The sequence below is a fragment of the Podarcis gaigeae genome (genome assembly GCF_964106915.1).
Source record: "Podarcis gaigeae genome assembly, chromosome: 10".
In the NCBI taxonomy this organism is placed as follows: domain Eukaryota; kingdom Metazoa; phylum Chordata; class Lepidosauria; order Squamata; family Lacertidae; genus Podarcis; species Podarcis gaigeae.
In genome coordinates, this window is record NC_139686.1 from 19,598,091 (window position 1) to 19,610,227 (window position 12,137).

A 12,137-nucleotide genomic window follows, 5' to 3' on the forward strand; every position below is an offset into this window, starting at 1 on the left:
TAAATTAGTTGAAAGGAATATGAAGATAAGTGAAAATATATGAAAAGCTAAACCTTGGTTAAATAATATGTTAAAATTAAGCTTTTAAGATTTGGGTAAAATTATTTAAAATTAGGGACATAATATCTGAAAGTTATAAAATAAGAATTGAAACAAGGTGATAAATTGCTGGATAAAGTTTGATAAACTTGGAACGCAGGAACGAGAGACGTGAGGAAGTCCAATGAAGTGAAGAAAGTATGGTTATTGTAAAGTTATATGTCATTTTGTTTGTTTTTTATATTGTATTAAGAAAATCTTGAATAAATATCTTATATCAAAAAAAGAGACTACAATTCCCATCATCCCTGACCACTGGTCCTGCTAGCTAGGGATAATGGGAGTTGTAGGCCAAAAACATCTGGAGGACTGAGGCTGAGGAAACCTTGATAAGAACATTTTGCTCCAACCCTAAGTTTCTCAAGGGAAGACTAAAGGCTAGGAAATAACATGTACCATAATATTCTACAATGGGAGGGAAAATCTGAGGTACTGAAAGAAGAAATCTAATTGCCCTGTCCAGAACTGGGCTAGAACATTTTGCAATTCTCTTAAGCACAATCAGCTGCTTAATGATCTCGGCTAACTGCTTAATGATCACAGCTAGTGACCATCTTCTCACTAAGCCAAAAGCGTTGCAATGTTCCAGCGGCAAGCTTCCTTAGGAATTTCAAAGCCTGCCGAAATAGGTCATTTGTTCAGCAGTTCCTATCCAACAGCCATTTCTTGCAACATTTAGGCTTTTCCTCTGAGAACTCCATTCCACCCACAGCAGCAAACATCCATATTTGATGCCTAATAAAACTAAGTAGATATAACAAGGAACCGCTAAGAGGCTAGAAACATGAAAAATGCACAGTGTTATTTTTATGGCCACTTTTCAGTCTATAGTGCACCGGAGCATTTTATAGCACTCAAATTCTAAGAAATATTGCCTCACAGGCACAGGCACGCACAAACTCATATTAAATACATATGTGGGCATGCACACACACAATAGTGGCAGCACCAGTGCCTCAATATCCAAACTAACCTACACAATTACACTGAGGCCCCATTCACTTTCAGCCGGCAAAATAACCATGCAATTTCTTAAAGAATCATGGGAAACTGTAGTTCAGGATAGGAACTAAGAACTCTCTGCAAGGCCCCATTTCAACATGATGGCATGTAGGCAAGAACTTACCCATTGCGTCTCATTTCAAGTAACCCTTACGTGCTATGCATGCAATATTAGCGCACTAGTGCAGCAAGCCGTCTGGGTCAGGGATCTCTGGTATGCTAACACTGCATGAAGAGGCAAAACAACATTGCACAGGTAAGCTCCTCTACCTTGCTGAAATCTGGTTGTCTTAGGCACTGCATTCTTAGCTCGCTTCTCGGACTATGGTTGGTTCGCAGAGCAGCAAATTTAAGTATGTCGTGTAAACATGCTCTTACAGAACCCCAAACTCTCACCTTCACCCTGTTTCCAAAAACAATTCGGGGCAACTTTTACACAACCACTTATGTGTGTGACGGCTGACTTTCAGCACACTTTGTGATCGCTTAGGCATGTACAATAATTGGAAATGGGGGTGGGGGGAGCAATGGGAATAGACAAGAGAGAATATATATTAATCTAACGCATTTTAGACCCTTCTGGTCCCTTGCGGAAATCTAAAATCAATTTAAAATTTAAAAAATAATTCGCAGAACTGACTATGCTATGCTATAGTAACAGTAATACTATACTATACTATACTATACTATACTATACTATACTATACTATACTATACTATACTATACTATACTATACTATACTATACTATACTATACTTGTTATAGGACTGGGGGATTTATTTGGTTGACGCGCATGGCTACCAACCCAGGCTGTGGTTTTGCAGCTACAAGATGGGGGTCTGAAATGGTCAAAGCAGTTTGCATCTCTAGCTCCCAGGCCCAACAACTGCTTTCAAGGATTCCAGAACAGAAAAGGCTCACTCCATGTTATGGCCATCTAAAAATGACACCAGCCAGACTATTTTCACCTTTCGCCACTCAACTTCATTGAGAAATTCTAAATTCTAGTGTTATCATGGGGGGCGGGCCACACTCTTGCCTATGCTCTCCACGCCATTTCGAATTATATCAGTGGCAGAGCATGGTCTTTCCATGCACAAGATCCCAGCATCTCCAGCTACAAAGGCTCTGAATGGCAATATGAATGGCTGCAACTCTTGAGATCTGTTGTCAGGCATGGCTGACAATAATGGGATAGAGAAGCCTTCAGTCTTACCCGCTACAAGGCAGTTCCTTATCCATTCAGCATTCAAACTACAAGGCAGAAGTGAAATTTTAACAGGAAATTTTTCAACAATGGCCTTTCATCAACCTTTTCATCCTTTTTAAGACACAGATGGGACTGACTGTGCGTTAATCAGAGCCTAATCTTCATTTTTGGGTATAGGCTTTCCCCCTCCTCCTCCTCCCTTTTGTTCCTAGCAAGTCTGTGAAGAATTGGTTTGATTCTATCCACTTAATCCTACAAGCTCTAATGGTACTTGAAGATTTTTGCTGAACAAATGCAGACAATGACATAAGATATATTCAGAAATAAAACTCTAAAGACAAACTGAGTCTTAAAAAAAAAAAAAGAGGGATTGGTCTTTATAGCCTTTTTCTTTCGAAGACACTAGATTGCTCCCGTGTGCAGAAAAATATGATGCAAGAACATGCTCACCCCCTCTTTATTTTATTTTTTAACAGATTACAAATAGCAAATAAAAAGGGAAAGTCAAACTAGGAAGGAGGACAGGGATTAAAATGCTTTTACCATACAAATTGTTAACACAGATACTTTTCTAGCTCTTTTATTTGTGGAAATATAAGAAATCACATTCAGATGGTATTCTGCCTATCGAGACGTGGGGCTTATTGTGTTCGTTTTACTAGTTACAATGCTAGTGCTTTTGTCTCGATTCCTAACATTCGTTTTTTTCTGCAGTACCTGTTGCATTATGGAACCGTGGCTTTTTTATCAATATGTTGCGCTGTGTCGCACAAAATTTTAAACAGTGGGAAAGAACTGCATGTCAGGAACCCACCCCAAATTTCATTACATGAAATTAGAACACAATATGCCCATAATCTTCCAAGTTAACCAGGTTGCAAAAGAATTATTTTTCTGGAAATAACACAGAAATGAGCCCTGAACTTCCATTAGATTTCCAGAAGTGGCTTTTATGCTGTGTGAAAGGTCACATGGAAATTAACAGGTAAGAAAATGTCGGGGAAATGCAATAACGTGCTGTCCAAATGCAGCCCAAGCAGCAATCTAATTAAATAGCTATAAAGTTATGCACTACTCAGTGGTCTGAAGATCTCATTGCTTTTCTACATTTTAACACTTGGCATATAATAGCTTAGATATCTGGTTGGACATATGGACAGTGTATATTAATTTATACATTTAAGTTATTGTTAATGTCAGCAGGCAATGTTCAAGCTATATGTGTCTTGGATCCCCTCCCCCATCTTTTGCTTTATCTTATTCGGGGAACAAGTTGGCAAAACCACATTAACATAGTGCCAGCCTATACTTATAAAAGAAGAATACCCAGCACTAACTTTGATTTTGTAAACAGATATATAGATTCTATAGAAGTTATTAAGGACAAAACATGACAGATAACAGTTGTGGAATGTGTTTGCATTTGTGTCCATCTTTGCAAATTTTGGCAGATGAGAAGCAGTGGCATATAGGACTGCTTATATATGGGGCCCTAAGTAAGACGCAGGTGGAGCTATGGGTTAAACCACTGAGTCTACGGCTTGTCAATCAAAAGGTCGGTGGTTCAAATCCCCATGACGGGGTGAGCTCCCGTTGTTCGGTCCCAGCTCCTGCCAACCTAGCAGTTCAAAAGCATGTCAAAGTGCAAGGAGATAAATAGGTACCACTCTGGTGGGAAAGTAAATGGCGTTTCCGTGTGCTGCTCTGGTTCACAGAAGCGACTTAGTCATGCTGGCCCCATGACCCGGAAGCTGTACGCCGGCTCCCTTGGCCAATAAAGCGAGATGAGCATCACAACCCCAGAGTCGTCCGTGACTGGACCTAACAGTCAGGGGTCCCTTTACCTTTACCTTTAAGTAATGGTTTAACTTTAAACACATCCTTTCATGCCCTCCCTTCCAAAAAGAAAGGGTATTTTAATCCAATCCTGTGGGTCTGTTGATCTAGAATCATATGAGGCGATAAGCCTATAGCTGCTTCAACATTTGCTACTCCTTAAGGAGTTAAAATTCACAATTTTAAAAGCTCAGTTAATCTCCTTAGTGTTTCCTGTGCTCCTGTAAGTCAGTTAACAGGACAGTTTATGCAGGAAAGGAGGGAGAGAGATATTCTTTTAGCCAGCCCCAGGGTCTCTTGACTTATTGCTTTCTCTTCCTGAAGCAAATGCTAATGCAATAGTCATAGAAAACCTCATTGCCAAAGCAGCAGGAACATCAATAGTGACCTTAGCAGGGGTGTCAGGAAATTCAGCAGGCCCTGAGGAAAATCAAGGAAGGATTGATTCAAAATGGGTCTTTTATGAAAATGAAGGCATTTTCCAGAGAGTAAAATGCAAGAAGTCAATAAACAGCCCTGCTCACCTTGTATATCTTTTGTGCATGGGGGGATATGAATTGTTTGGGAAGGGAGAGAAAGGTATGTGCTTCCAAAACCTTGTCCATTTTGGCCTCTAGGAAGCGCCCTTGCCGTCAAGGAACCGTAGACAGCCATTTGTAGATGAAAAGCCAACTGTAGCAAGGTATGCAAGGTCTTTATTCACACAGACTTAAAATGGTGAACAGCATCCTTAGCTGCTTTTGTAACAGGCGCTAATTCATTTGCTGCTAGGACACCTTCCAACGCAGATGTTCAGTTCACATACAGATGTAGAACAACTTAATAGAAAGCAATTTGATTACAACTTAATGCAAACCAATTTGATTAGACACTTAATATAAACCAGTTAGACTACAAAAACAACTGAAAAAGCACTATTTCCAAATGCTAGGCAAAATAAACATGCTTCTTCTACATGTTTCCAAGACCAGGCCAGAAAACAGTTGTAAAATGCAGTGCAGTGGAACAGCCAGATACCACACCTCTACGCTCAAGGGAGAGAACTGCACAGGTGTGGACTGGGGTGAAGTGAGGGACATAAGAATAGCTCTTCTGTTCTGTCTCTGATGCTGGAAGAATTCATGGAAACTGGAGGAAACGATGTATTACAGGCGAACAGGCTGAAATGAGTACCATCTCCTCCCATGAATGCTCAGGAGCCTTTAGTAAGGGACTTTATAAAAAGCTTTTTGAAAGCCTAAGGACATAATGTTGACTGGATCACCACTATGCACGTGCTTATAGACACTCTCCAAGAGCTCTAAGTTTAGTGAAACAGGAGTTATCCTTACAGAAGCCATGCTGGTTTTCTTTTAGCAAGACCTGAAGGCTTGGCCATTCTAGATGATCCTTGTGGTCCCTTCTATGATTCTATCTTTAATGCTTTCCACCAGCTTCCCCAAAACAAATGTTACGCTAGCCAGCTTGGATCTCTTCTGAATCGCTTTTTAAGAAATTGGTGTTGCACTGGTCTTTTTCCAGTCCTTGGGTATGGGGGCTGGTTTTAGGGACAAGTTACACATTTTTGTTAGAAGATCAACAATTTAACATCTCTTTAAGAATGCTCAGTTGTACCTGGATATTTGCCACTTTCTAATTTGCCAGCAATGCCTAGAACTTTGTCGCTTGCCACTACTGCAGGCGATGAGCATTTTGCGCGGGGGTTTCATTCCTGGCCCCCGCGCACATCGGCGCTTAAGCCTGTTGCTTCCCCACTCTGCCTTCTTCCGGGTCCAAGAGGACCTGCCCATCAGCGGTTGTGCATCAATTGGACGCACTCAAAATGGTTGCAGCTCATGTATTTCCCTGTTTCCATCCTGAGAAAGTTGGCTCAAGTACAAAAATCTGCCCTACATAAACAAAGAACGAAAGAAACACATATATTTTATCATAGATTATTCCTAACTTTTTACCTATTTAAATATGAATATTTTTGAAAGGGCGAAGAATGATTATTCTTGAAATATCTCTTTGCTTCTTATGAATGGAAAAGAAATGATATATCCTCTGGCAAGGACTATGACCCACAAGCAGGAAACAAAAGAACTTATGGGAACTGGTTTAATTAGACTTTGCTGGATATTGGGAAATGAAAATTGTAATTCCTTCCTTCTTACGAGAAAGGATACATCAGAAGGATACCAAGGGAAAGCTAAAGAGCAGGAGCACTGCTAATTTCCTGAAACAAATAAGCTGATAATACTGGAGAGCTGCTCTTGCATTCTAGGCAACCTTCTCTCCAGCGAAACAGCACATGGCCCTATTCCAAGCAAAAGCAAGACCTGGAAGAGCCACAAAGCGATAAACCTATATTCATTCTATATTATAAATATAGAAGTATTCAGCAAACAAAACTGAGCTGCCTGCCTTGGTAGTTTATCAGCACTGCACACACATTCCAACAATGCAATTACCCAAATCACAAGAGCTGGCAACAAATTAGTCTCACTTAAAAATTCAATGATAACAAAATAATCAATCCCTTAGACATATTCCGTAATTATATTCAATGTAACCTGTTTTCCGACTCAGTATGACACGAGGCACCATCTCCCTCTGGTGCTCTGCAGTTTGTGCAAACCTGAGGAAGGGGATAGCATCTGGTTGCTGTTGGGCACCCAGACACAAGACCAGCTGCCCCAGCAACCAGATGCATATAACCCAGTGGTGGTGTGAATTTTACGGAGGTACACAGCATATACACTCTATGCAGGCTTGGGCCAATAAACACTTTATAGGACACACACACACATACTGGATATACTGCAGGTGCAACTTTGTCCTGGTCTAGCAAGGGTGAAAAATTTTCAAGTCTGTGGGTAGATAATGAAAGATTTAATGGGGGTGGGGGGTGTAGAGCTGTTCTAAATAATTTTGATGCTGCATGCATCTTTATCTGAATGTAGGGGTACGCATTTCCAGCTTGAGCCCTGCCTTTTCTGTGCAGCTAGAGCTGAACCAAGGCCACTGAACCCACTAAACTGACATAACACGGGAGGCTATCCTGAGTAGTTGCCATACTCCAACTACTGGTGGGATTTGGTCCAACCATATGACACAAACAGCGCCTCTCTCCGTACATGCACACACACATCCCTGGCCTAGAAAGCAATTGCAAACCTGGGAGTGTAAGAAAATGTATTCTATTTCTTGCTCTGAATGGCTATTACAGCTAATGATGGCTGTACTACTTTTGGAAAGCTAGTTGTTCAGAAACAAAACACATGCTCCAAACGTAACATTATATCATCTCTCTTAACCAAGTCTCTCATTCTCTGGGCCTCTGTACACTGGCTGGAAAAGTGGATATAAGCTTCATCGGATCTGCTGCTTTGATTTTGTGGGGCAGAGGAAGGGAGGTTATATCTCTGCAAGGTTGACAGTATGAGACACATTGGTTAAGAGAGATGAAGCAATGTTTCATTTGGGGCTTTTGCTTTGTTTTTGATCTATCAGTGGTTCAAAAGTGTTGTAATCATCATTTAGCGTAGAGAAAGAAATAAAATCCATTTTCTTACCTTTTCCAGGTTGACAAGGGCTGTCTGGGTATTTTGTTTTAATGGCAAAAAGCAGTCCAGAGAACAAGTAGGTCCTTTGTTCTCAGAGCAGCAGCGTGCAATATTTCTGACTGCTAGCTGGTATTACTTCACCTATTCTGCGTCTCTAGAGTGTTACAAAGCATTCACGATTAAATTCTCACACAGCTCATCTTTCTCCCCAGGTTCATTACAAACACACGACTCTCAGCTTGTTTGTGGAAAAGTGGATAACCAACCCTAAATCGTCAGCTCTGTACCAATATTCCCCCCCCCCCTAAATTATATATCTTAAAAGCAGAACACTTGATGACTTTTTGCTTCATGTACTGATTTGAGTCATGATGGACAAGTTCAAAGTGACCCATGACCAAAGCCATAGGAAATCTGATTAGGATAGAAGAGGCAAGAGGAGCAAGGAAAAGAGGTGGAAGTAATCAGGAGCAGATGGAGACACAATGAATCCAAGGTTTCCCAATATACAAGAGAAGCAAACCTTAAGTTCATTCATGTCACAATACTCACCCTCACCTCTTCTCTCTGCCCTGCTCCCCATTCTCAAAGCCCTCTCTGTCTCCCCTCTTTCCATTCTGCTACAAAGAGATCCCAGGTACAAGAGCCACCTGATATTTTGCCAGTTCACATATTACACAGGTAAATTGTGGTGGGGTTAGGAGTGGAAGGGGTGTGCATGAATCGGAGCGGGTTGTCATGGGGAAAGGGCTGGACTCTCAAAAAAGTGCTCAGACGCAGCACTTTAAATCACAGGCTTGTTTCTAAAAAAAAAATGGGGCCAATGGTAACTGTGGATGAGCCCGGGTTGTATGCGTGGAACTTGGGATCACATTCACTCGCCTCAAACAAATGTTTTCTTACAGGTGCAGCTCCAATATGCATACTAGCTCTCCTGCTCACAAAACCTGCCTCATCTATATGAAGCCAAAACTTCATTGCTTTGTTTGTGCTGATCCGCTTCTTCCATTAAAATAAATGGAATAGACAGCCCACACTCAGTATGTTCAAGGAAGAACACCCAGACCTCTTGATCTTCTAGGTAAAGGTACCCCTGACCATTAGGTCCAGTTGCGGACGACTCTGCGGTTGCACACTCATCTCGCTCTATAGGCTGAGGGAGCCAGCGTTTGTCCACAGACAGCTTCCGGGTCATGTGGCCAGCATGACTAAGCCGCTTCTGGTGAACCAGAGCAGCGCACGGATCCTCTACTCACCAGAAATTTCTCTTTTAAAACTGCTACCAACTCAATGGTTCACAATAGTCTAAAGACCTTCCCCAAGGTTGTGGGGGCACAAAGGGAGACAAGAGTGCTTGATTCCTCCTCCCCCTCCCACTAAACCTTGATTCACGCACAGGTAGAACAGGACTTTCAACTACAGCATCAGAGAGTTGTTACATTCAAACCAATATGGTACAGCCTGTAAAGTAGCCCGTATCACTTATTATTTCATGTTCCCTTCAACCTAAGGTTCCAGGGCAGGTTATAGCAATTAAAGAACAATATTAAAAACAGTTCAAAACAACATAAAATAACAGAAATAAGGTGGCTCCTAAAAATATACATCTCTCATGTCAAAAGCCACGGTAAAGAGATACATCTTCAGCATTTGCCAGATGCACCACTGTGGGGAAGGAGTTCCACAACTTAGGAGGTCCTGCCGTGAATCCTCTCTCCCGGGTGATACACCCAACACCAAGTTTCTGAGGGTGGTGGAACAACCAAAACTGAGATTATTCCTTGGTAAATAACATCTGACCAGGCCCAGATGGTTATGTAGAAAGAGAAACAGAATACTTATCTTTAGCATATTCAAGAACACTGCCTCCTCCGTTCTTTCAGGACAGAATTGTTTCTACATAATCAGTACACAAACAAATAAGTAGAGAAACATTTGTTTACCTTGAAAGCTACTATGCAGTGCAGACCCAGCAGCAGCATCACCACTGCCATCAGAAGAGTGGCAAAATTCCTCATGTCCCAGATCGATTCAACCAAAGGGATACTCCCAACCTGCCAGTCATAGCACAGAGTAATGGGAGCCAGTAGAAGCCAGGCATTGAAGGCCAGGAGGTAGGAATAAGTAAGAAACCTACAAAATGAAATGTGAAGTTCGGTTACTAGCACGCTGCTCGTAGGGGGAAAGGCAGGATTGTCACCAGTAGGTGGAAAGGACACTGGTTCAAAACAGAGCCAAGTTTAATTTGTGAGACGAAAGAACAGTGAAAGAACATTCACAACTCTGCATTAATTTCCACACTCATATCCGTTCGGCAGTACCATAGCACATTAGATGAGCAGAGATGGGCAATATCTTTACTAGGATTAATCAAAATGCCACAGAATAGTGAGTTCTCCAGAACACTTCATCATGTCGACTGTTACACAACCCTGCTTTGTGAAGCATCTAGGCCTAAGAAAGAGTTCAGGAAAACTGAAAAGTTTCCCTGCTATTATTTGGCATCCTGGTTGGTCCTAATAAAGGTGTTATCTAAATGTGATTTTTGAAGGTACCATTACAGATGCCTTTGCTTCTTATGAACATTCCTAATGGCATGCACTGGAGAAACCCAGGCAGATGGGCAGGGTGGAAGAAGAAGAAGGAGGAGGAGGAGGAGGAGGAGGAGGAGGAGGAGGAGGAGGTCCCATGCAGCAGTGGCAGCAGCAGGCCCTCTATAAACTCAGTGAGATACGATGGGCTGTTCTAATGAGCCGGTTGGGCCAAGCCAACTAATCAAGGCAAAACTGCAGATTCACGATACAAGCTCAGATATGTAAGCTCGGCTCCCAAAAGGTAATACAGTCAGGTAAGACAAGTGTGGACAGACAAGAAGGTAGTGGGAGTTGGCAGGGCTGTAGAAAAGGCTTGCAGGATCCTGTAGGATTCCTGTAGGATTCCAGGATTCCTGTACCTAAGTAGGAATAGGCAGGTGCAGAGCAGGAGCAGAATCCATGCTGATTTTTTCTTAACACAGCCCATTAACAGAAAGGAGAAGGACAAGAAAGGCCAGAGAAAAAGCGTAGTGCAGCAAGGCAAGGAGCCAGTAAAGTTAATTGGACCTAAGAAGACTTACGGTGTTGCACAAGGCTGCCGTGTCCCAGCAAAGCTCCCAGAAGACCCACAGACTGAAAATTCACTTGTGCAATAAAAGCCGACATAGTGCAGCAGTTACAGCAGCTTTTGCCATCCCAGTGCCTTCCAGATGTTTGGGACTACAACCATGAGCTGCAGTCAACACTGTGTGTGGGGTTGTAGTTCACAACATCTGAAAGGTATCAGGTTGGCAAAGGGTGGGTTACAATATTGGGCTAGGAGTTGAAATCCCTGCTCAGCCATGGAGCCAGTGACTATTTCCCAGTCAAGTGGATCTCCTAGGTTTGTTGTGCAGCTAAAATGTGTGTGAGTGTGCGCACATGCACACGGGCATGTGCACAGTTTTGTACACCACTTTGAGCTCCTTGAAGGAACAGCAGGATATAAATATATATAAGTAATTTAGAGTCTGATAACCTTGTGAGGTATAAGAAAGGTTGGTCATATAATGGAAAAACACCTTTTTGTTTCTGAGGCAGTGATCTGATGAAAACTGCTTTTCTGCAATCTAGTAGCATTTAGAAGCCAAGATGACTGAGAAGCCAATATCAGACTGTTAATCTCAGCATCACACCCGGCTGATGTGGAAAACAACAACATAATGAGAGATTCCCTTGGGGAGCAGAGCTTCCAACATAACCCAGGCAACATGTAGGCAGCCCACAAGGATGCGGACAGCTTAGCTGCTGACCCTGCAACTGTTCTTGTGAACTATTATGAGCAGGCAAAGGAAACAGAAGTCCCCTCCTCATACCATGTGAGAACATTTACAAAGACAAATGATAAGACCTATTTGTAGAGCACTTTCAGCAGAAATGATACGTAACAACAAACGACAGAAACACCAACCAAGTGGCTTGAAAATTGCTCTGTTCTGTCTTGGCACCACTTATGATCCTTCCAAACATTCTGCCAGCACAGCCACATATTGTTTTCCAAATCCTAAAACACTCATCACATGCTGTGCATAGTTGGCTGGTTCACATCTCAGCTTATCACAACAGAAAATCTTTTGGCTGTTTTGCTCGTTGTCAAATGCTGAAAGCTCTCATTAAATTTGCACGGTTTAGGAAGCATTCGCCAAACATGGCGGTGGGACTAAAGAGAGCACTTATTGATTCGCCGCAAGCCTCTTTTGAAAATGCAAGGATTCCATCTGTGACAGTTTTTAAAGCGTAACAATTTGGATCGCCTTCCCGTTTTAATAGCCTTGAATAATAGCTTGCCGTTTGTGTATACCACAAAGCTAAGAGTGGCTGTGACAGCGGGCAGTAAGTGTGTGGCCAAAGAATAAACGGCAGCATTT

The 12,137-nt window shown here is 42.1% G+C and overlaps 1 protein-coding gene across 1 annotated transcript in view; it reads right to left on the bottom strand.

Annotated features, from left to right (window-relative positions):
• TMTC1 (transmembrane O-mannosyltransferase targeting cadherins 1) overlaps positions 1-12,137 on the bottom strand; it is a 144,695-nt gene that overhangs the window by 67,549 nt on the left and 65,009 nt on the right. Inside the window, exon 8 of the mRNA XM_083700118.1 lies at positions 9,640-9,829. Within this exon, the coding sequence (XP_083556244.1) occupies positions 9,640-9,829 (190 nt within the window). The remainder of the gene's footprint in view (positions 1-9,639; positions 9,830-12,137) is intronic.